Source organism: Tachypleus tridentatus, chromosome 10 (assembly GCF_004210375.1).
Source record: "Tachypleus tridentatus isolate NWPU-2018 chromosome 10, ASM421037v1, whole genome shotgun sequence".
NCBI classification, from domain to species: domain Eukaryota; kingdom Metazoa; phylum Arthropoda; class Merostomata; order Xiphosura; family Limulidae; genus Tachypleus; species Tachypleus tridentatus.
Window position 1 is genome coordinate 49,162,863 of NC_134834.1, and position 25,011 is coordinate 49,187,873.

The 25,011-nt window shown below is 29.3% G+C and overlaps 1 protein-coding gene across 2 annotated transcripts; it reads right to left on the reverse strand.

Moving 5' to 3' along the window:
* Nucleotides 1–321: 321 nt before the first annotated feature.
* LOC143229223 (uncharacterized) lies at nucleotides 322–23,248 on the reverse strand. Of its 2 annotated transcripts, none has more exons than XM_076461229.1 (8): nucleotides 22,947–23,248; nucleotides 19,370–19,513; nucleotides 17,262–17,349; nucleotides 14,955–15,065; nucleotides 5,410–5,537; nucleotides 3,806–4,157; nucleotides 1,664–1,741; nucleotides 322–592 (listed from the first exon to the last, which is right to left on the reverse strand). In XM_076461229.1, the coding sequence occupies exons 1-8, from the start codon at nucleotides 23,118–23,120 to the stop codon at nucleotides 537–539; spliced, it is 1,131 nt and encodes a 376-aa protein (XP_076317344.1). In that variant the 5' UTR covers nucleotides 23,121–23,248; the 3' UTR covers nucleotides 322–536. The 2 variants fall into 2 exon arrangements, with proteins under 2 accessions (XP_076317344.1, XP_076317343.1); XM_076461228.1 differs by having other exon boundaries at nucleotides 5,410–5,540.
* Between the last annotated feature and the right edge of the window lie 1,763 nt (nucleotides 23,249–25,011).

Sequence of the window (25,011 nt, forward strand, 5' to 3'; positions counted from 1 at the left end):
TCATATTACACAAAAATATTCTTCCTTGTACAGATATAATATTGCAATTCCCAAATGACAGAGAAAGTAATAAGAAGATGGATCCAAAGCAATGTAGCCATAGTTTAAAAATCTTTTGACTTGTAGCAGATAAACCATTCAGTTTATAAACAAGTATACTATTTTATGGCTTCTTAGTTAATGATACAAATGGACTCATTCCTAAATATTACAAACTCAACTGCACATTTTTTTTAGTAACCTTGACTTAGCCTCAATGGTTTTGCATTTCCAGTAACCAATTCCAATGAAAGTTGTAGGGCAAAAAATACCAGTTTTTAATTTTTCTTCTTTCTCACAGGTTCATTATAGATACCACAAAAAATTATTTCTATTCTTTCTTTCACTTTCAAAGTAAATTTTAGAGATCTGGTATCAAGAATAATCATATTAAGAACAACTACTGATATGAGAGACGGAGATTTTTTCAGCATCAATTCCGGCTTTGTATTTACAATTACTACTCAGCCAGTAATTATCTAATCAGCAATCTTCATTTAATCTCTTCGTGCCTTCTTCTTCTTCTTCTGTGGTTTAGCATCTTTCCACATGTCTGACACAAACAAAATATACATGCAGGTTATTGAAACTTCAAAATTAGTTTCAAATAAAATTTTCACAAATTCTAGAGATTTATGCATAAGAAACATTCCATCTAATCCAAGTAGTACATCCATGAAATACTTAAGTGGTAAGGCATATGATGTGGCAGTGGTTATGATGATGCATTTACTAGTTTGAGTCATAAAACTTTAGTAAAACATTTGCTATTTAAACACTCCAGAAAGTCTCTTGCATAGTTGATATTGTACTTACAACCAAGCAAAAGATAATGAAGAGTACACCATCAGAATGGGTAGCAAATGCCCATTGTATAAAGATACATGTGTAGAGAACAATGTTTTGAAATCTTTCATTTTCAGGTCAATGTGTGTAAGCTGTTGCATATCTTTCACAGTATCCTGCTGATTGTGGAGGGTGTGTTATAAATGATTGTTTATCTCTGGTTATAAATGGTGGAATGGCTTCAACCAATGGTAGCCACAGGTTGTTTATTTCTAATCCCAAAATTGAAGACAGTAGATGGAAGACTTCTAATACATTGTCCTCTAGAGTTGTTTTTTCTGTAGCAGGCAGTTTCCTTCCATTACAATGTACTCATCATGAATATTCTGCCTATACAATTTATTAAAGAATGATAGTGGCTTATTGTATTTAGATCTAAGGATACTGATAGCATTCTTATTACACAATATAGTATTACTTTTCACAGTTTTGATGAAAAGTTATTATTAAGGTGTTTACTACATTTGGTCTACAAGACACAAATAATGTGTTTATTATACTGACATGTGAGGCACGGCTATTGTGTTTCAATATTATGACACAACATAGCACTGACAACTTTATTTTCTTTAATCCACAAGATTCTTGTAATGTATTGCTACTTTAAGAAACAGTGTTGGAAGTATGCTTATTGACTAGACATACAGCACTGGTATAATTAACAGTCAAAATACAAGTGACAGATTTTACAAACACCTTTGAAACAAATGCATTTTGTTCTACCTTAACATAACACACAGGACTTAAAAGTATTAAAAAATTTCAAAGTTTTACTCACCACCTAATTCATCAAATACAACATTAGACTGTGAATCATTGTTGTTGCTCTGTTTCTCTTTATCATCACTTCCAACCTCTGATAACATTGATATAAAAATAATGTATATAATTTTAAATGATTTTCTTTAAATCTCTACCACATTTTAGTAAATATTTTAATGGTGAAAATACTTAACCTAATAACGTTTTAAGTTCATGTAAAATATTAACCAATCTCAGAATTTAAAAAAATAACGAAGCACATTATAGACATTATAAAATCTTTACCCTAACCTGCACAGTAACATTCTAATACATTAAAAAATTGTACTCTTCTGCTGCATTAAATTCAACATACCAATCAGTCCAAAGTCAGAATATAATGAGTTAATTGTTTTACAAGGAAGTTAACAATTAAACATCAGTGAACAAATAACATAGTAACTGAGGAAGAATCCAAGAAAATTATAAAGTAATGATTAACAAGGTTAAAAGTATGTTAATATTTGTCTTCAAATTATTTATTTTTACAAATGTAATTACCAGTGATGCAAATTGGACATTTGCTATAAAAATTACACTTAATTACTGATTATGCACAACCAACCAATTATTGTTAGCAAAGTAACTTACATAAACACTTGTATCATTAATGATTTGGCAGTGTACAATTTAGCACTCACCATCATGATAGTAAGACCATGATTTCTCTAATCATAATTCTGCATTCACCTTCACACACACACACACACACACACACACACATTAGCCAGTCACCAGCACCCATGCACATTGTCAAAATATGTGCATAAAGTCACCAATATATATTTATTAAAGAGTAAGAGAAGAGAATTCTCACTGGGACTGTAGGGTGTTCTCCAGTGTTTAGATACACTTAGATATACTATTCATGCTGATAGAAACTTCCAGAATGAATGATTGTAAGGTTTATGTTTTGTGTTTGTTATAATAAGTTGTCATTAACCAATTACTTGGTTGAATACAGAAATAAATACCAATTGTTAGTATAATCAATGATTGTGTATACAACTAATCATTACAAAAATAAATGTTATCTCATTATCTCATGCATAACAAGTACAGTGGGTAGCAAAAAGATTAAACAGAATGTACAGTTTAACTAAAATATTTTCCAATAACTTTTCTAGAAAGATGACAAAGCACATTATAAAATGTTTACTCAACATTATTCCAACACTTCAAAAACTGTCTTAGAAAGTTTGTAGTTAAGTATTTACTAATATTTCATTTTTTTTTAAAGTGGTTCCAGAAATTCATTTTCAAGAAGCATCAAAAGTTTCTACCCACAAAATGTAATCTCTAACATAGAAAATTCCAAATTCCAACATATCAAGTTAATAAGTTGTTTTTCATAGACAGTTCAGCTTTACAGAAGGCTGTTAGCAGGGAATCTAACAGACAAAACTTCAACAACTATTTGTTGATTTAAATTTCAGAGCCAAAAGCTAAATGAAAACTAAACAAAAACAAAAAGGAGTTCTCAATAACTGTATAACTTAAAATTCTTTCACACAGTATTAGAATAAATTAATCCACGATACATTGGCCGTGGTCAAGTACATCAGCTGAAAGGATTTGATCTTCTCAGTCCAAAACTGTAATCTCAAATTGGTCAAGAGATCATGGAGCTATGAACTAAAAGTTTATATCTGAAAACCTTAGCCACTGTATGAGCCACTTTGCCACAGCTAAAAAGACAGTGTAAACTAAAAATTAATTAATTAATCTTGGATATAACAAGCTGATATAAATTCACAATCCAAATAAAACAATTTTACATTCTCTAATTACTGGAAAAATTGTGTTATAAAATGTGCTAAAGAAACATCTGTATAATCTGAATGATTCCTCAGTTTCAAACTCTAAACTGAGTTACCTTCTATACAATTACAGAAACTTCAGGTATGTTTATAAAACTTCAAAAAAAGAACTGAAATACAAGCTTGAAAGATTAACAAGGAGGAATAACATTATGGACTTTCATAATTAAATTAAGACAATGTTACATATTTAAAAACAAGTTTATTACATATTACCAAGTTTATAACAACACCACACAACTATCACTAAACAAAAAAATAATTAAAAAAAAGATTTTCCATATTTATTACCACCTTACCTTCATTCAGTTTATCATCAAACACAGCTGTAAAGGTTTGGTTCCCAGTAATTTCCAAAGCTTGCTGGTCAGTTTTTTTCATGTCTTCTTCACTCATCTGAGCAGTCTTCGAATCATTTTCATTATAAACTTCTACATCATCAATTACTGTTTCATTTTCAACTTCCACTTGTTTCTTTTTACCCTTTTTTTTCTTATTTTTACCTTCATAAACTTCAATGTTATCAGAAGCTGACTTAATTTCCACTTGACATTCTAGCTCCATCTTCTGAGGTGCTTGAGTTTCATCAGTCTTAAGGGATACCTTCTCACTTTTCTCTTTCTTAGAAATTCTCTGATCTTTTGGACTTTGCTAAAATTTAAAATTGAGATTCTACAAAATTTTCTTTTATCTGCAAACAATCAAAATTAGAAAATTGCTCTAACATGAAAATGAAAATATTAAATGACAAAAGTATAAAATCTAAACCTACAACAGAATAATAGAAAATAATAAGCAAGAAACATTTTAACACTTCACAATCATGGGTTTTCATATTTCAATACAAGTTACCATTACTTGATAGAAAAGTTCTAATTATGCTGGTGTAAAAGTTATAAAAATGGCCAAGTGTGGATATTGCTGCTTGGACTTTACTACAAAGAATTTTTACTTGTCTATATTTAGATATTTATATTTTCTGAATGACTGGATCCACATATTTTGGAAGAAACGGTAGACCCTAGTGTACCATGAAGGTAAAATTTAACATGACATGGCTTAGCTTCTTTCTTATTTGTACTTTTCCTCATACCATTCATGAAATATCAAGAAAAGAGAAAAAATGTTACTAGATAAAGGTAAAAACATATATACAGAAAACCTTTTCTTATATTGGTTGATGATGTCTGTTAAAAAATTTCTTGATGCAAGACTTGAAATTTCAATATCAGTGAACTAGTATCAGTATCACCCGAGAGCATAAATAATTTCATACTGTCATTCATAGATAAAACTGACAATACATAAAGCCTCTCATTTTCAGATATAATGTGTATTGCAATACTGATTCCTGGACATGATCTACCAATATGCTTACTTTTAGATGTTTTTATATGGCAAAGATAATGCTTTTCAGTAAATCAACTTGGCATTCATGAGAGTGGATCAATCTTACTTCACCTAATTCACTCTTACACTTGATTGGCTGACATTAGCTGTTAAGGCTTTATCCCACAGAGTTGATGTGTAAATGTAAAAATTACATTGCAGATATATAGTTGACAACGTGTTACTTACCTAATTACTTTTGTTCTATATTACGTAAAGTTACGTGTTACAATTTTATAAAAACGCATACCTACACACATTCACTTCTTAATATAATACAAAAAATACATTAGAAACACACAGTTTAAATAGAGAATAGGAAAATTACTGAAAACAAGATTGTGAAGGTTTTACAAAACATTGCAAAGTGTAGAAACAAATGCACAATTACTTACAATTAAAGTAATCAAAGACATTTTATTAATTCATGAATATAATATAGTTTTCAAAGTAATGAGAGATGCTTGTTAAGTCAGTACTATTTGAAGAAAATTATATAACATCAAGATATTACCTCTGGTTCTGAGACTAACAATGTTTCTTCCTTAGGAAAATCAGCTGTTGGAATTTTAGATTCCTTCCCTTCATACTTTGCCTTTAGTTTTTCTTTCTTTTTTTTAGCTGGAGTGCTATCTTTGCTGTCTGCTGCCATATAGAAAAAAAACTTTATTTTTGAGGTAAATGATATAATATTTAAAATAACTGCATAAAAATGTCATATTAAATCTTTGGAGGTAATGTACTTTATTTGAGTGGTAATACAGGAATTGTTTATTGCTTTTATTATTGTAGTTATTTAAAATATGTTTTTGTGAAAAGCAGTGAACTCAAAAATTATAAAGACATGCAAAATGTAAAAAAAACAAATTCTGGAAGAAATATCACTCACCAAGAGTATAAGCAGTTTCTAATACTGATATAACAGGTTAAATGAGATAAAGTGAAGAAAGGAATATGCAAGATTAAATTCTTTTGGTATTGCACTTGATAATTTATTTTAATGAACTAAAAGATTTTTTCTATATGGTTGGATACATTTAAAAATAAGCTGAAATATACACATTGATTAAAAATTCTATTGTGATCATAGTCACTTATTCACCACCATCACCAAATGAACCTGTAAACTATCTGGTGACCATGCACAACTTTTATACATTTTCACAACAAAAATTTTGGCTCCTTCCTCCATGCCAGCTAGCCTGAGACAAACTTTTAAAATTAGAGTGCAAACTGTACTTTTTATTGTAAATGTTCAATTAAACAATTATATGAAAATATATCTTATTAATTCTAATCCCATTTGTTGCATCATAAGAATAAGTATGTTTTCTATTGCACAAATTTAGTCACACTATTACAAACAAAAACACAGCTACAACACACTTAGTATGGACTAGATAATTCACCAGGTTTTTATTCTGTGGCTTACACAATTGTTCATTAGTTATATAACAGATACTAAGAACACACAAATGTTTACCTTTTTTTATGACAGTTTTAAGTGTCACCAAACTTTAAAGTTCTATTGACTAGCTTGTATTCTTCCTGAATTCAATTTTCCAAACACAGAAGAAAGGAGAAGGTGAATTTTTAAAGGCACGTACACTTTGGTCACCATGTCTATGACCTGTAGTGCTATAGTTCCTGCTCGATTCAAAGTTGTTTTCAAATAACATTTACCACAGACATAAAAATTAAGTAAACTCTACCAACTGGCACATTTTGTTTCTCGTTGCATGCCTACTTGTTTTCAATGTTTATAAGTCTAAGTTTAAACACTTTAGAAAAGGTTAATTGATTTGTGTGACTTCTTTTGTCAATTCACAAGATTGCAACTTCAAATTATCTCAGATATAACATGCAATGTATGAAAGTAACAAATTTAATAGTACAAATTGATCTTTATATCGTTGTTAAATATGAACCTCAAAGTTTTAGTGAACAGCTTTGTAAAGCAGTCCAAAGTCTGCTGATATTAACTGTTATCATGTTTATTATGTCTGTGAAAATAGCAAGCATTTACAAGGAATATAACACTGATTCCATCAAATTACGTGTTAAGCAAAATGACAAGTGATTTATGATAAGTAGCATAATCTTAAAGATGTTGTTAGTGCCAAGGTTTACATAGAGAACAATAAATTTGAGACTGAAAAGCTAGTGTTACATTGAAAAAGAAAGAACTTTTGCACAAATCCACCTTTAACAAGTATTAAGTTATATTCATGATTAACTGAAGTCTTAAGAAAAGGCTATATTTGCAAAGCATTAAGAATTTTTTTGGAAAAATTAATGTGATAACTACAAGGTTTGATGTGTTATTTTCTGTAAGGCTGTATGCATCTCAGAATAATTTTTGGAAAACCCTAGAAATGTACTCAAAATCTAAAATCACTCAATATAAGTAAATATATTTGAAAAAATGTTTTTGTTTGTAACTGATCAGAGGAACAAGACTAGAGAATAAAAATGTTAGCATGATGTAAACAAAAAGTGATAATTTCACGGTGAGAAAGATAAATGCAATCATTAATTTTAAAGAGTAAATGAACTTTTAGTTTGCCTAAATGTTAAAGAAATATTGTGGCATTTCAAAGATTACTTTGCTAAAGCTATTTAGTTGTCAACCATGTAGTCACAAATTTGATGAATGCTAGTAGACAAAGAAAGCAAATTTCTGTGCTCCTTTTGGAAAGCAGTTGTTTTAGTTTCCTGACAAATACACCAGTGAGAATACCAGCAATAAGCTTGCTTTATGTTGAAAAATAGTATCACTGTTCTACAGCAATGAGGGTTTTCTTAGTTCCATGTTTCTAAACTAAATTTAGAACTCGTGATGTATGTATTTAAGACACTATTAAAGCATAAAGTGTTTAATTCCAACACCCAATTTCAGCAGGCAAATACTGTGAATGGGGAGCATAGTGCATTTAACATTATTTAGTATGCATTCAATTGGAAAACAAATTTTGTATTCAGCATTTTAGATCATAGCCTCAAAAAGATCATGATTCTTAGAGATGGCTACATGAACAGATCTCTTTTGATCAGTAACTATCACGTTGATATACATGCTGTAGTGGAGTGTCACCTCTTTAGAACCACATAGAGAACCAAAGATTTTTGAAATCAAACTATTCTTTCAGGTTTGGTATGCGACAGTTATTTCACTTTGTGATGACTTGAAGGCTGCACACACTAGTTTCACTTTAAATCTCTGCAATATTCAAAAGCAGATTCACACAGTAAAAATACAGAGTTATGGAAATTATGATTTAACATTAATTCTAAATTACACATTGTTCAAAATTTTTTTTAGATAATAAATTATTAAGACTTAATAAAAAAAACACTTCACTATCTACAGTATGTTTTTTGATAAACAAATCCACAGAGGCATTTACCAATTAAGTAAAATAATTTGAAATGCTGCTTTCTACTCAAAAATTTCTAGGAGCATTTAATGCAGCTAGTTACAGCACTCAAATAAAAATAAGTATTTATGTATTACAGAATCATTCCTCCCAAACTTATGTACTGTAGGTCACAATCTTCAATCTATGGAAATAGTTTCTAGAGATGCAACATACAACAGTTATTACAAAGTAAATTCCAACAATGTCAGTTTGTGAAGATTCTATTAAATTTTATCTGTGATATATTTGTTTGTTTAAAATATGAGTTATTATTGTACTAAAACTGTGTCATTAATGAGACAAACTGTAGTAATATACTAAGTAACTAAAGGTTTTTCTGAGCAAAATGAAACAATTTACCAAGTTTAATGAAAGACATTCTTTCTGAACATACTTTAAATGACTGTTTTTCACCATCTGATGTTGACAATATTGATTCCTTCATCCACTGCTGAGGAGGTTCAGTTTAATGAATACCATTTGCAGTCCTTTGAAAAGTAAATTCACTCAATGCTCATTAGAAGCTCTTAAGAGAACTTGGGGTGAATGGGAGTGAAAAGACATTTGTACAGAAGTGTGGGAGGATAAGAAGCCATGAAGGATTGATTTTATAAGCCAAAAAATCTAAACTGGGAATCTTTCTAACCAAAATACACAGATCAAAAACTCACTTTTAGTTTGTTTCTGAAAAAGGAAACACACCAACAGGTTTTACCTTGTACTAAATAGGTCATTTGATTTCAGTAATTAATTATGGTTAAATAAACATAGTATTCATTTGTCAATAGTTTGTAGTTACGATATGTTAGGTGTTTTTTTTCACTTATGTGTATAAAATAATTTGACGTACTAAATGCACTCCCCTCAAATATGTATACATATTATATTGAACATGTCAAAAGAAATTCCTTCACCATATACCCTACAGGCTAAGTAAAATCTAGCTATGATGCACTTTGAATTTTCCTAAATGTTTAGATTCTTATATGAATTTAGTTTTCACTTAGAGGTCATCAAGAGCCACCACACCTCAAATACAAACCTTACGAGCCATCACATTTGAAAGCTAGTATTCACAGGTATCCCACAACTGTGTTATAAATCTATGACTTCTTAAATTTTCTTAGTAAAACAAATTTAAGAGGACAATTTCTCAATCACACAGGAATATGAATACATCTAGATTCAGATTTTAAATGTGCACAAAAAAAAGAAAAAATCACAACAAATATAAATTTATGGTAATTATGACAAAAGTTAAAGTAAATCTCAAGACTTAATTTAATTCATCAGATGGATAACCTAATAGTTATACATGATAATGTTGAAAAGGTTAACAAAAATAAATAGGAAAAAAAATAAAATTTTAATGGAAAGTAGGATCATTGGTTATTTGTAAAATTGTTATAAAAAGTATCTAAAACGAAATAAATGCTGCAGTTAAACATACATAAACCAGTAAAGTGATACAACCTGGACAGATTTTTGAAGCATCACTTTACTTGCTTGTGGATTTTTTATTACAGCATTTATCTTGTTTTGAATACTTATAGTAACTCTAAAAACAACCAGTGACCCCTATTTTCTGTTAAAATTAATCCCCTCCAATGTATTTGTTCAATTTTTTTTTTTATGTGACCATGGAATGGACACAACATTTATCAACTTTAAGTATAGCTATCTCCGAGATAGCCATATAACTTTTACAATAACTAAAATCACAATCACAGATATAAAAAATGTAGTTCTTACTTTGGCCTACAGATAATTGTATAAAGCTGCAGGGATAAATTTTATAAATTTGTAATTGTGGTTATAGTTCTTGTTTCATTACTTTTTGTAGCTGGATCCCTACTCCATTTGAAATTAATAATACTCTTGTTTGTTCACTTTTTATGTTATACCTGTAAAAGTATACACTTTACCTTTATAAATTGTCCATTGATATGTAGTGCTAATTGTTGGTGTTGGATTGGGATAGTTAAGTACATGCACAATAAGTTTGTTTTGCCATTTATATATATAAATTGTATATATTTAACAGAATATCAAAAAGCAGATACCCACAAATGTCAAATAAACTGGATAAATCTTGTAGTAACAGTCTGAGCCATCTAGGGGATAAGCTCCCTGATGTGATCAGATAAGTTGTAAACAAAAATGTTGCTGTTTCAAAGTCCGGAATTGTTATACTGCAACTTTTAGTGGCTTTTTAGCACATATATATGTATGAACATAATATATCATAAATAATACTTTGAATGGCCAGTTTTTTGCTTATAAATTATAGGGTAGTTTAAAGCTCATGAATTATCTGGAAACCTTGTCAATCCCTTCTGTTAAATACTACTATACTTAATAAAAAAAGTTTAAGTCTGCAGTTCTTTGAACCTTGCACTGCTAGCTGAAATATGTAACACATTATCTTAAAGTAATAAAAAAAATTGCTCAAGAGCAACTTTTTACTTTATATTTAGAATATATTAACTAAACAACAGAAAACATTAAAAAAAATTTATATCTTGTGATATTTCTTGTTTCTTTGATTAACCTTTTCACAACAAGTTCGGTATAATGTGCACAAGATCATCTACACATGTGCACTATAACTTTTGATACAGCATATGTTTATTCACAAAATTTGGTAGAACTTTTAGTAAAATATTGTAATTTTTTGTACATAAAAAATTAAGATTTTTTAACAAAATATTTTCCTAAAGATTTGTTTGTGAAAACATTAAGTCTGTTTTGTTACTAGTCTAGGAGCAAAGAGATTTCATGTTATGATTAAAATATTCTTTTTTGTCCCAAAATCTCAAATTTTATTTGTGTAATCTATAAAATCTCCTAAATACACTTCAAATATTTGTTTCCAGAAAGACTTCATATTTTATGTTGTTTTCTATACCCTAACTATGTGAGATCTGTCCACTGACCAACCATGTAACCATCATAATAAAATTAGGAAAATAATATAAATTATAATTTTTCTTGTGCTAGAATGATTACATAATGTAAAACAAAAATACAAATGTTTAGTCTAAGTATCTTAATTGTCATATTGTATATTTATATGTGTTTATTTTTTTATTATATTGACCTTCTAGTCACAGGTAGCAAACATTATATAACTCACATTGATGGTGCACGTAGTCATGTTACTGTCCCCAATAGTATAAAACTGATCTTTAGTCTTTCCTGTGTTTTAGCAGACTTATTTTGCAATATTCAGCCACATTTCAATTATTATACATTACACGTGTATATAGATTATTACTATTTATAAATAAGTTATGAAACTTAGTTTTCTTATAATATAGAACAAGAAATAAGTAAACCAAAAAAATATCTCTACTAGCTACAAACTTTGAACTCAGTTGTTGCTGAACATAGGTTGCTAAGCTTTTTAAAATTTTACACATGGAAGATATCAAACAATTTTTCTTTAGCTTTTATACATAAAGGTGAATAACCAAACAATCACAAATAACTATACTGATGCCATAGAATTCCACTATAATTTATTAAGCTTAGAAACTAAGCTGTAGTTAGGTTTAAAAAGCTATGAATCTTCAAGCAGACTAAAGACACAACCTACCTTGTTGAAATCTTGTTTTGAAAGAAAATGGTAGACTTTTCACAGATTAAAATGACTCGGAAAACCACTAGGGGGACATTTTAAGTTGCTGATTACTTATTCACATGTTATATATTGAAGTAAGTGTATATAAAAGAGACAGTTTCCAAAAATAAAAAAATATGTATGGGGCCACTGTGTTTGATTCAGTATACAAACCGTATCTTAGCAAAATAAAAAGATATGAGGTTCTCATTTTATATTTTAGCTTTTCAATGATACTGGTAATTTGAGTTCCTAATTTGTAAAAAACTACAGACTTAGTATTTTGAAATCACAACATCTAATTTTAAACAGTGCTGTATTCAACATACCATGACTAACTGAAATCTAGATTTAGGTATTATTCTAATATTTACTTATTTATTTTAATATTTACTTATCAATTAGAAATTAACTCATATATAATATTAAAATTTGAATTATATTCCACAATTTGATTCCAAATTTATTATACATAAATTCATAAAATAGTAGTTAAATAAAATTTTGAATGCTAGTCAACAAGAGATGACATGGCCTTTGACCCATGACCCAGCAAAAGGGTTAAAACAAGTCAATATTAAGAACAACCTCACATGTTATGGAAAATACACTAATTAACAAGTTAATTAACCCCCTTAGTAGGTCAAAGTGCTCGTGTCAACATTTTACAGAGTAACATTCAAAATGTAATTAAACTACTTTATTATCAATGTCTACAAATAAAGTTGGTATCAAATCATGGTTACTAAATCTAATTTGAGCATTATATACCTTTAAGTTCTCCACATTATAAGGAAATATAAAAAAAAAAAAAAATTATCAACTTCCCCAAGTATGAAAATATTGACATTTCTTCTTTAGGTTTTCCTCTTTCTATAAATCTGTTTACCACCTCTCTCTCTGCAGTATGGAAGTTAATATAATTAGATCACAAAAGATAACTGCCAGAAAAAACCTGATAAATGTAAGACTAATAATAATAAACTTCACAGTTATTCATTATAGCATAGGTATTAAAGTCACAATCTAATTTCTTTAAGGAGTCAAACTAGAAAAGTAAACCCACTTACTCGCCAAGCTACACATCATATCCTCTTTTTCACAAATTACAAACAATTATCTCCAATATCTTATACTATAGCACTTATTAACAATAGAAAGACAGAGTTTTAATTTATTGAATGATGTATGGCATTATATTGTTTATCTTCAGTTTGAAAATTTATCTTGTAAAGTTCAGAAGAGCAAAAAATTAAATTCATTTGAGACTTTCTTCTCAGATGAAAGAGCCATTTAAATTATAATAGTTAAAGGATATTGTTTTTTGTGTGTTAATAATCTGTGTTTTCAAGTGCATTATCAAGTGCAATGATATCATTATAAAAATAAAAGTAAGCTTAATTTTACAGCAACAGACAGCATAAAAACAAGAGATCAAAGGCAAGTACTATATTCCTTATTTATTATTACAAAAATAAATAAAATGTAGATATGAGAAACTTATTTGGTTAGACTAAGTAAGATAATGAAAAATAGTAAGAAATGCTCTTCATAGGGTAAATAAACTCAATACCATTTCATCCATTATGTCATTCAATATGGTAATGTGAGGTATGCATTCATTAAGCAAATTACAGCTTGTGTTACTTAAGCATGTTTCAAAGAGCAACAGAACAATGTATGAACAGATGTAAACTATTAACAAATTTTAGGTTATTTAAGATAAATAATAATATTTTTTATTACAATCTACAGTCATTCTAGAAAATAAAAATGGATGATGTAGATCTATTTTTTATGGTGGTTACATATCAGTCAAATCCAATGACTATGTATAGTTAGTAATAGTAAAGAATATAACAGATAAAACAGTGTTACTCCAACAAAAAATTGTTATTTAGGAGTTTTAGGTGTTGTGCAAATGAAGTTTAAATTTTTTTAAATGAAGCATTTTTCGTCTTAACATGAAAACCATTTTTCACTTGGAGCAGTCAACACTGACTTGTATATTCATTGATAAATTTTCAGAAAATATACTTAATCAAAAATCCTGACTTTTCTTGCATACAAAAGCCTCAATGTTTACTGAAAGCTTATGAAATTTTGTGAAAATAAACAAAACACATTAAAAGTTATAGTATGGAAACTGATGGTTATTTTGTGATTAACAGGGTGGTCACAGTTTAACTGTTCTTATATTGACAGAATTAAATGGTTAATACATTTTAATGATGTACACACTGTGGTTTACTAAAAACCACAATTACCTGTCTTTTCATATTATCTTCCATGCTACATTCAATGGAAGAATTAAAAGATGAGAAAAACAGATTTTTAACAGATCTATGAAGAAACTAAAATGTATAGAATTATTCTGTTCAGTATAAGACAACTGTGAATTTGACAATTGAAGAAACTATACACTAAAGTGAAGTTGTAGGAAATAATTCTGTATGGGAGCTAAGTCATTTTGATCTACCTTATAACCGTCTTGTACCCATAATGTATACATAATATATCACTGAATATACAAAGTACATCTTCTTAAAAGTTGAAAACTATAAAGCCTAAAAGTTTGCCATCATTATGCTGAGAAGGTGATCAACTAACAAAAAAGTTTGTTTATATCTGTGGTTCTTTTAACCTTGTATTGTTCATCAAAATACACAGACATCATCTTAATCTAGTAAAAAAAACAAAAACTTAATAACAATTTTTCAATTTATGTTTAGGAAGTATTAACCCAACAACATAAGGCATTAAAACATCAAGTTTCTTGATCTGTTAATATCTTCTGTTTCTTCACATAAAAAAATCAGTTTCACAATTTTAGTGAAAACTTGATATTTCACACTACGCAAGTTTTCCCACAAATCCATTAAACATAAGGCAAGATAAAGAATATGTACAATATTCTGCAAAAAAGTAGTAAATGCATGGAAACAAAAAATAAACTAAAATAAAATAATCAAGGAAGTTAAGAAAACAGTAAAAAAAAGTTTTCGCTTGTTCTCAAACCTGTATCTTCGCTAGCAACTTCTCTGTTTGTTTCTGGTACAGATCCATTCTGAGTTTCTTCTTTCCGACGATTTTTCTTCTCTTTCTTTGATAGGAGCTGCACCCATTCACCTAAAATAATAAACCAATGATCAAAATTAACATTCCTATATTACTAGAAACTGAAAACAAATTCAAAATATCACAAAGCTAATCTTAATATCAATTGGGGAAAATATTATAATTGTTATTTGATAGAAAAATAGATTTTAAATGCATGAAATTAGCAAAATATATTTGACAAACAGAGATGAACAAGAAGTGGTATTTGCTACTTGATTAACTGAGGATCTTAGTAATTGATTTGATTAATTGATTAGCATCATGCTCCTGAAACTACAGTACGAATATGCCAAAAAAAAAAACTAAAAAAATACCAGATCAAACACTTCAAGTTTTGGATATGCTTTCTACAGATTATATATCTTTTTCACATATCTTACTTCTATATGTGATATCTGTACAAGTTTACAGCTGTGAAAATTTAAAAAAAATTTATACTGATATTTTTAAAAAAGAATTAAAATACACATCTTAATTACTGAGTTTAGTTTATGTATTTTCTTATAAAACTATTTTATAGAATAATTTTCTCTGTTCTCATTCAAAAAACATCACATTCCATTACTTAGTTTAAACCATGTTTGCAATCACTACTATACAATAAGTATAGTTGTTTTATGCTACCAAAGTTATAAGTAAGCAGCTATTTTCAAATTTGTTATATGATTTCCATTTACTATATGTAATAAATACACTTTATTTTTATTTGTGTGTGTTTATATATATGTATGCTACAGAAAATTAATTAAAACAAAATCAAAAGGAAGAACTATGTTGAAAACAGTGAATCCAAACCTTTGACTAATTATTAGTTTGTGATACCCTAAAAACAAGACAAAACAAAAATAAATTAAAAATAATGAACACAAAATGATGCACTAATTAAAAAGATCTCAGAGTACAAGTTATAACGTGGGATATAAAATGTACCCTAGGTTTTGGGAGGTGACTGAAGACGTAAGACCCACATTGTAGTGGGGATAAATCATTTATCAGTCTTAACCTCCTTTTGCCAGTCTCATACAAAGAAATAAAATAAAAGAGTAGCAATAGATATATAAATTAGGAGAGCAAGATGCAAGTGCTCAAGCCCACAATGTCCCACATCTATATCACCCTTCACTGCCTGCAGACAGTTGCAGGAAGGTGGCTGCCCTCCAAAGTAAAATAAAAATTTAAAAATAATAAGAAAAATAAGGTACTACCATTTTGGGGTAAGTAAGTTAAAAACTTACCTCTTGAAGTTAGCATTCCAACTGCCATTACAGTAGAAAGGCATTATCTGGTAGCCCAGTAAACAAATCATACTAGTATGGAGAGTCCCATCCATTTATCTAAATAAACTAGTATAGCACTCAACCACCACCCATTTATTAAGTCTACTTGACTATCATGTTCTAAACAAGCCTTTTTATGTAGTAAGATGTACATCTGCATAAATTAGTGCCAAGTTGTTAAATGACCTATACATAACTAGAAAAATTTCAGAAAGTTTTAGTAAAATTTCTCTATATATTTCTTTTATAACAAATATAACAAAAATTACATTTATTTATCCAAACAGCCTCAGTTATCTAAACTTTTCAAATTTGCCTGATTTTAATTTTATTATTTAAAATCTGCCTATCTAGATGTGAATCAGGCAGTAAAACACAGTGTGAGAACTTAATGTAAACAACTGATCATTTATAATTATGTAATACAGTTAGCTCAGCTTGTCTTGTAAATTTTTTATTTAGTTATTTTTGCCCAGAATTAAACTATTTACTAGTCTTTACTTTCAAACAAAGTACTTATTTTTAATCTTACAATCTCTTAAGCATTCTTATGAAAATTGATACATGACATATCAACACTGATACTTTTCTATTATCAGAATTTTAGGTGAATCACTATTTGTTGTACTATGTGTACTTAACTTTTATATTGTACTTATTCATCCTTACACGTCTAAATAATTTTCTACAATCTTCATGGAAGAATGAGAAAACCTTAACAAAGGAAAGCAATTCTTTGAACTTTGTTTTAAAAATGTTGATTTAAAACATTAGCTAAAATGAACTGGAAGTTGGGGAAACAAAACATTTTGTCTGTGATCAACAGAGCTGGCCTATTTCTTTGAGACTTGATTACAATTAATATGAATGTATAATTAGTATTAAGTGTAAATTGCAAGAAAAACCATTGCCTATCAAGTACACTAACCTCCATCATCATGTGATATAGATTCATCAGCATTAGGTGATTCTGGTTCTTCCTGTTTGGCAACCTTGTTTTGTTGACCTTTTTTAATCTATAAGAGACAGAAAGAAGATTCAACTGAACAAATCCTTAAATCTTCAAAGTTAAAGGGTTTTCTGTATATAGAAAAGAATAATGACAGAGTAGCATTTGAGATTGGAGGTAGCAGAGTGACAAAGTAACTTCCCCACTCAAATCAGGTGGGGGCCCAAAGTGACATTTTTAAGTGCAATATTTCTAGTCAGGCCAGATTAACCAATAAGTAAATTGAACCATAGTAGAAAGCCCACCACTGAGTTGGAAGTCCAAGTGAAGTCAGCCCTCTTTGCCCCAAATCCATCAAACCTTTAATGAATTGACACTCCTGATAATGAAACTTTTTAATGATCTGTTAATGTTAACCAACTTCAACATTAAACTTATCTTCTACACAATGAGTGCCAATTTTATAATTCATACTGACAAAGTTAAACGTACAAAAAACCCAGTTTGGTTTATTAAAAAGCATCAAGTCTTCTCAAATGATCCTTTTAGGAAAATCAAAAGTTTTAAAAGTATAACTAAGACCTCAGTTTGGGGTTGTCTCATTAGTACCACTACTAAAGCATATACATTTATTTAGCTAAAGAATACAATATTGTGAAAACTTGGATGAATATAAAATTAAGAAAATAAAAATAAGTACACTAGTTGACTCATATGTCATGAAATAAACTTTCATATAATATACCAAGTTTACATTTTCTTTAGAAAAGACATTTGTATCATTTGTTCACAATTTTAGTCTTTCATGTCTGCATTATAATTATAACTATAGGAGTTTCTGAACTTAATATTTTGTTCGTGTTAATGTTAATTTCAAATTCTAACTTCTGCTGTGAATAAGCAAGGAGAGTAGCTTAATAATAAAAACAAACTAAAAAATAATCAGGTACCAGAAAAAAGGCAAAAGCATTTGCTTATCTTTAACACTGACATTGTACAATCTCTAGCAATTAAAGAAAAACTTCTTACATGTGCATTATTATCTTAAGATAGTATACATACATTCTGCTAATGCTCTTATAATAAAAATTGAGAGCTAGTTCATTATTTTTAGAATTACTTAAATATTAAACATTTCAGGTTTTTATTAAATGATGGATGCTTTGACTCCCACTTACTACCATGCTATTTTGGTTTTCTATATGTCCTTTCCACCAGCTTTCTAATTCTGGAGGAACCAAAATACCTGAATAACTGATGTGAACATTTTTTAGTCTTTTTTCAGATTAAAAATGTTTTGAAAAGATTTTGTAACCATGGATAATATATTTCCCCTCAAAACTTTGGGAACATGTGCTTAGTGCCCATTGTTTGCTCATCCACATGTTACAAAATATGGCCATGATGTTACTGATTAAGGCAAAATATTGCAACACACAGAAAAACAATCAAGTTACTTCTTAATCATTGTCACAGTAATAGAAGGAACAAAGTCATGGTATTCATACAAAAGGTGTTAAAAACATTCATAGTGCACGTTTATTTGCCTTTCCATGATATCATTTCTGTTTATATACATGCTGTAAAATAGAATAAAATTGCAGAAAAATAGTGCTTTAGATAAACTATTTTCAAAACTTTCTGCAAGATAATTTTTTCCCAGCCTTCTATGAGGAACACAACTAAAGACACAACATTGATCATTCACCCTGAGTTCTACTCCACCTTACACCAATAGGATTACCTGCCCACTTTTGTTGTGTTACCTGCTTATTATTAAAGTAATGGAAATTTTGTGTACTTAAATGATTTTACAATGCATCTTTATTATGTTCAAAGAACACTAACAACAATGAAACAACAAATTACATTTTTTCAGCATTTACCTGGTTGAAAACAAGAATAGAAATCTTAGGATCTGTTAGAGAACTATACAAGTTAATTCTCTTTCCAATCTAATATTTCTACCAAATGAATACAAGTCCTAAAAAATATAGTAGAAACAAATAAAAGTATAAAATAAACAATCACTGCTTATTAATTGAGACTCATGGTTATTAGAGACCACCTACAATAATAACATCTACCTTTGTTTCTGTCTTCACCTGTTCTGTTTTTTCAACCAAAGATTTTTGCTTGGATCGTAGTGTTTTCTCTGGAGACTGTTTCAAAACTTGAGGTGAAACTCTCAAACTAACAGTTCCAGGTTGTCCATTACTTTGAGATTTTTGCTGGAATAAAAGGTGCAATGAGAATGTCTTATAATTTTATTGAAACTTTATATTTACATATACTCTAACAACCTTAGGAAAAAACGATCAATCATAATTTTAGTAAGTACTAAGAGAAGCAAGAGTAATTTTCTTCTAAATATACATACAATTATAAAAAGCTTCTATACATGCATAGAAGTTACAATATAGTTCCATAGATAAATGGATGAATGGCTAGATGCCATCAATACACTCTCATGGAAACCCAAGCCAAAGTGATTGCTGTTCACTCGTTTCTATGTACAATTAACTTTCAGTTAACAGTGATAAGCTATTATTGGGTTAAAACAAACTGTTCAATGGAGGTTCTGAGGCAATGTAAAATACTGAATAGTGATGGAAGAATGGGCAGAATCTTTACCATTAAACCATGCATGTCAAAAATAGTAACTACATTCCTAAAATAAAACAGCTGATTAGCCACTTAAAGTCTAATTGTAACACACCAATCAGGAAGAGTGTTGTCAAAACTTTGTACCTTCTGAGAACTTTAAATAGTTTTATGTACCTTCACAGTCTTCAAGATGAGGCATTTTAGTATCTAGTCACCTCAGTATGAAAGAAGCATCCTCTTATGTTTTGTTTTTGTATTCATCCCAAACGAATAAACCTCGAGACCTTTTTGATGAAATTGGCACAACTAAACGACATACTTGACCAAACTGCTTGTATGAGGCTAAAGTTTTATGATGTAAATGAAAATGTATAGTTATGCATTTAAGATACAGATATAAAAAGGTAAATATTTTTCAAAGAGTTAACCTGTTATTAAAAGTGAGAGAAATAATTTTCTGACTTTCAAGGTCATCAGTGGTATTATTTATTTATGTTATGAGAGATTGAGTTTATATTTTTTTTATTATTATTAGTGCACATTTTCTCAGTCTAGAAGTGATTGAAAAGTTGTAAAAATTGTTCATTAATTCTGTAGTAAAGGCTGGATGTAAAGTAGGGTTGTGCAGATACTTTTGAACATAAAATGGGATCCAATACAAGGAGAGATGACTGAGGTCAAATTACATCTTGTAAGCATACTGAAAGTCAGAGATGACAAGTCTTATTTCAAAGTAGCACATGCAAAAGTTTTCCACATATTTTTTCATGTTCAGAATTTGCAAAGTTTTATTTGAATTGTTTCTCACCAATTTTCACTACTACAGTAATTTTAAACAAGTAATTGTTTTCTAATAATGTTTTAATATTTGCTACAAGAGATTTTTCCAAAGTTTCATTATATATCAAATGTCTGCATGTTGCTAAAACTTTATATTGAACATTCTGACTCCAGAATACCATATTGAGAAAGTTAATGAAATTCTGTTGTTATTTTTCAAGAACCCATCTATGAAGTTATTACAAGTAGTGAAATTTAAAATCTCAAAAGGTTTAGGTGTTCCTAATCAATTTGCATGCAATCTTCACAGAATCTAGCCAATGACTTATTTGTATATAAAACACAACATTATGTTCTATTGCATACCCCATTGACCTAAATTTAACCAAAGTGTTGTTTAAGAAGTAACTTACACTAACTTGAAAACTAGTGACAAAAACGTGTGTAGAGTCAAAACCTTGTGCAAATAGTTTTATCACATCATTGTAAATAAATTTGAGGATTTTTGTTTAATGTTCATGCAAGTTAAATGTTTGTAGCTTTGATTGTACATGAACAATATTTGGAGGTTTTATGTCTCAACTTTAGTCTTATTTTCTTTCCAACAGAACTAAGGAACTCTGGTATTATAAGCCATGTTATTATTGAATTATTCCAAAAATGAACTGAAGAAAGTAGGGACATCATAAGGAATGCACATTATATTTGCATGTATAACAATCTATTCCTACTCTCATTAAACCTACTTTTCAAGAAACATTCATTCTTAACATTAGATCTCCTAGGCAGGTACTACTACGTTATTATTACCTTAAACTTTGTAAACATATGTACATACATAGTATGCATGACAATTATACAGACGTTCCTTCCTTTAAAATAATTATATATTAAAAAATACTTGTTCTAGCACTAGGATAAGTTTACCGGACACAAAGTGAAAATAAAGTTTTATGCAGAAAAGCTTGGACTTGGCATGTGTAACACCATGTAATTGTTTCAATATGTACTGTTCTTTGTCTATATTGTCCTAGTTCAGTTAAGATAATGTACTCCTCCAGAACTGTAAAGGTCAAGTTCAGTTTACTAACATACTAATATTTTCTAATAAAAAGTTTTAATGTCATGATGTATGTTAATGTTGTCTCAACCACATAAAATCATTAACAGTTTCAAACTATTTACAGTATTCTTACCTAATTATGGGTGAGCATTCTAAATGAAAATATATTTTTGTGCCATCACTTTGCAATACTTGTGCAAGAAATAGCCCCTGTTTATGCATGCCCTATTAAATGTTTAGAAACAAATAATTTACAACAGAATTACATTTTTAATCTATGTACAATGTGTAGACATTTAATCCAGAACTGTTTTTATTCATAGAGTGGGTAAAATTGTTTCACAATGGGAAAAAAATGGACATACCTTAATACATTGTGAATATAACTGTTCAAAAAGGTTTATATGTTCAAAATAAATCTTAACAATATTGACCACAACTACAGTTACAATTATTTATGGTGTTCAAAAATATAGCATACAACCCTTGTTGAACTCAAAGTTTACAATATTTTCAAGTAGATCGATAGAATAAATACCTAAAACTTCTTTGTGCTATACTTTAACACAAGTTTAAGATATGGAGAAAGTTCAAACTCCTTTTAGGTCAATTTAATTGTTATAACAGGGTAATCACTTGCCATTTACAATAATAGATGGTGTTGGTGTTTTCATACAGCAAAGCCACATCGGGCTATCTGCCGAGTCCACCAAGGGGAATCGAACCTCTGATTTTAGCATTGTAAATACAAAGATTTACCGCTGTACCAGCGAGGGACTTACAATAGTAGAGACCAGCATCTTATATAACTTCAAAATAGGAATATTTTTTCAAGAAAAAATTGGATTTTTTATTTTTTGTTTACTTTTCCTCAGAAAATGGCAAGGTACTCTCTCAAAGTCAGATAATTACATCAGAAAATGGTTCATTAGCATAACACCTTTAATAAAATTAAAAGCTTACCCATACAGACTGACTTCTTGGCTACTTTTAACCCATAAAAGGTTGTATAAATTCCTATAAGGAGTTGTTTTTATAATCTGTTAATATCATCACTGAAATACGGATTCCATTTACAATCGACTTTTATGAAATGTATTTTCAAAAAATGAGAAAGGAAAAACAAAAACAGAATTTAAGGTATACAAGTTATACCAAAAATGAAATGAAGAAACAACAACAAAAAGAAGACATAAAATACATCCTAAACAAACCTTCTGGCTACTTTTTTTCTTTTTTGCTGCCCTACGTTCTTCTTGAATGATTTGATCAAAACTAGGAGGCTGAACAGGAGATTTAAAACCAAATGCAAACACCAAAAGTGCACAAACTATTACTCCCACGATTGGAAGTGCAAAGTGTGGATTAACAACTTCCTCAAATTGCATATTTAAGCCGTATTTCTCTTCAATATGTTCAACATGTAATACGCCTCGATTTTTCAACGAACAAATCTCACATCAACTTCTCCTACAGTTACACACTGTCAGACTCGGATAGTTTCTATCTGTTTTGTTGACGTCAACATCCACCTGATTTGTAATACCGTAGCGCTCCCTTCTCAAATAAATTTTCTACACGTCCATGAAATATAATTGAATATAGACCCAATTCTCAATGGTAGGCACAACACAGATAACCTATTCTGTTACTTTCTACTTAACAGCAATAAAAAAAACAAATAATTTAACGTTATAAAATGTATAATTCTGAAACTAGACGAGAATTTTTATCACTGTGTAATTCATGACAATTAAAACCGTATATTGTTGTTTATAGCAAAACCACACAACAGTCTGTTTGCTCTCTGTACATTGCAAGAACTGAAACACAAATATTGATGTTGTTAGACTATAAACTCTAATTCACCTTTCGAAGCAGCATGCATGACATCACTTTTTGTTGCTTTTGTCAACCTCGAAATATGTTTTTATTGTTAAATAGGTCGAATGTGAATTGTGCTGGAAAGCTTCTGGCAAACAGTCTGCCTATTAACTAATTATACTTGAAATACAAATTTACTAAACTGCATAAGATGCGTCCCTACTAAACATTCTATTGAACCAATGTGTTAAATTTAAAAAAAGGAATTTGTTCTTATGTTTATGAAATATATAAAAGAAAGATTGTTATTTCGTACATTTGATTTTTTGTTGTTATTGTTGTTTTAAATGTCATGTAAAGGTATTCAAGAGCTATCTACGCTAGTCTAACAGTGATACACTAGAAGGAGGGCAGATAGTCAACAAGCCAACTTTTAATTCCCGGGCTACTCTTTTACCAACAAATAGTAGAATTGTCCGTCACATTATAAAGCTTTAACGGTGACAAGATGAACAAATTCAGTGACGAGGATCCAAATCAACAACCCGCAGATTGTGAGCAGAGCGCCAAAACCACCAGGTCATTTCGTAAGTTCAAAAAGTAATTAGTCTGTGGGTTTAGTCCCAACATTAAATTCACATGTGAACAGGAAGAAAGCAATCAAATATCATTTCTTAACCTCAAAATTACAAGAACCGACACACAATTCAAAACAGAAATCCACCGAAAAATCACCCATACTGGACTATACATTCCTTGGGATTCAGCACATGAAGCAAAACAAAAACTCAACATACTAAGAAACCACATAAACACAGCCATAAAACTATGCTCACCAAATAAAATCAACGATTAATTAGACAAAATAAAACAATACTTCATCAACATCAATAGGTTTCCTCCACAAACCGAAGAAAACATTATACGCACACACCTAGACAGAAAGCAAAATCAACCAACAAAAGTAAATATATCTCACAAATAAAAAAATCACGAAACCATATACTGCTGTATACCATATATTCCTGACATCAGCAGACAAATAACCAACATTTGGCAAAAACTAGTAACAAAATATGACATTCCAGTTAATACCAAATTTATTCAAAAACCAGGCACAAAATTGAGGTCTATACTATGTAAAAACTACACTGACAAACACCACATCAACATTATTTATAAAATACAATGTGATAACTGCCACGACTTCTATATTGGAGAAACAAGTAGAAAAATGGAAACCACATTCAAATAACATAAAAAGTCACCTTCCCACGTTTTCGAACACTGCAAGTCAAAAAAACACAACATAACCATAGAAAACACTCAAATACTAAATAAAGAAACAAACATAAACAAACTCAAAATTAAAGAAGCCTTACTTATACAACAGCTTAAACCCAAAATAAACCAATATAAAGGAACGCCTTTATACCTATATTAATATAATAAAAT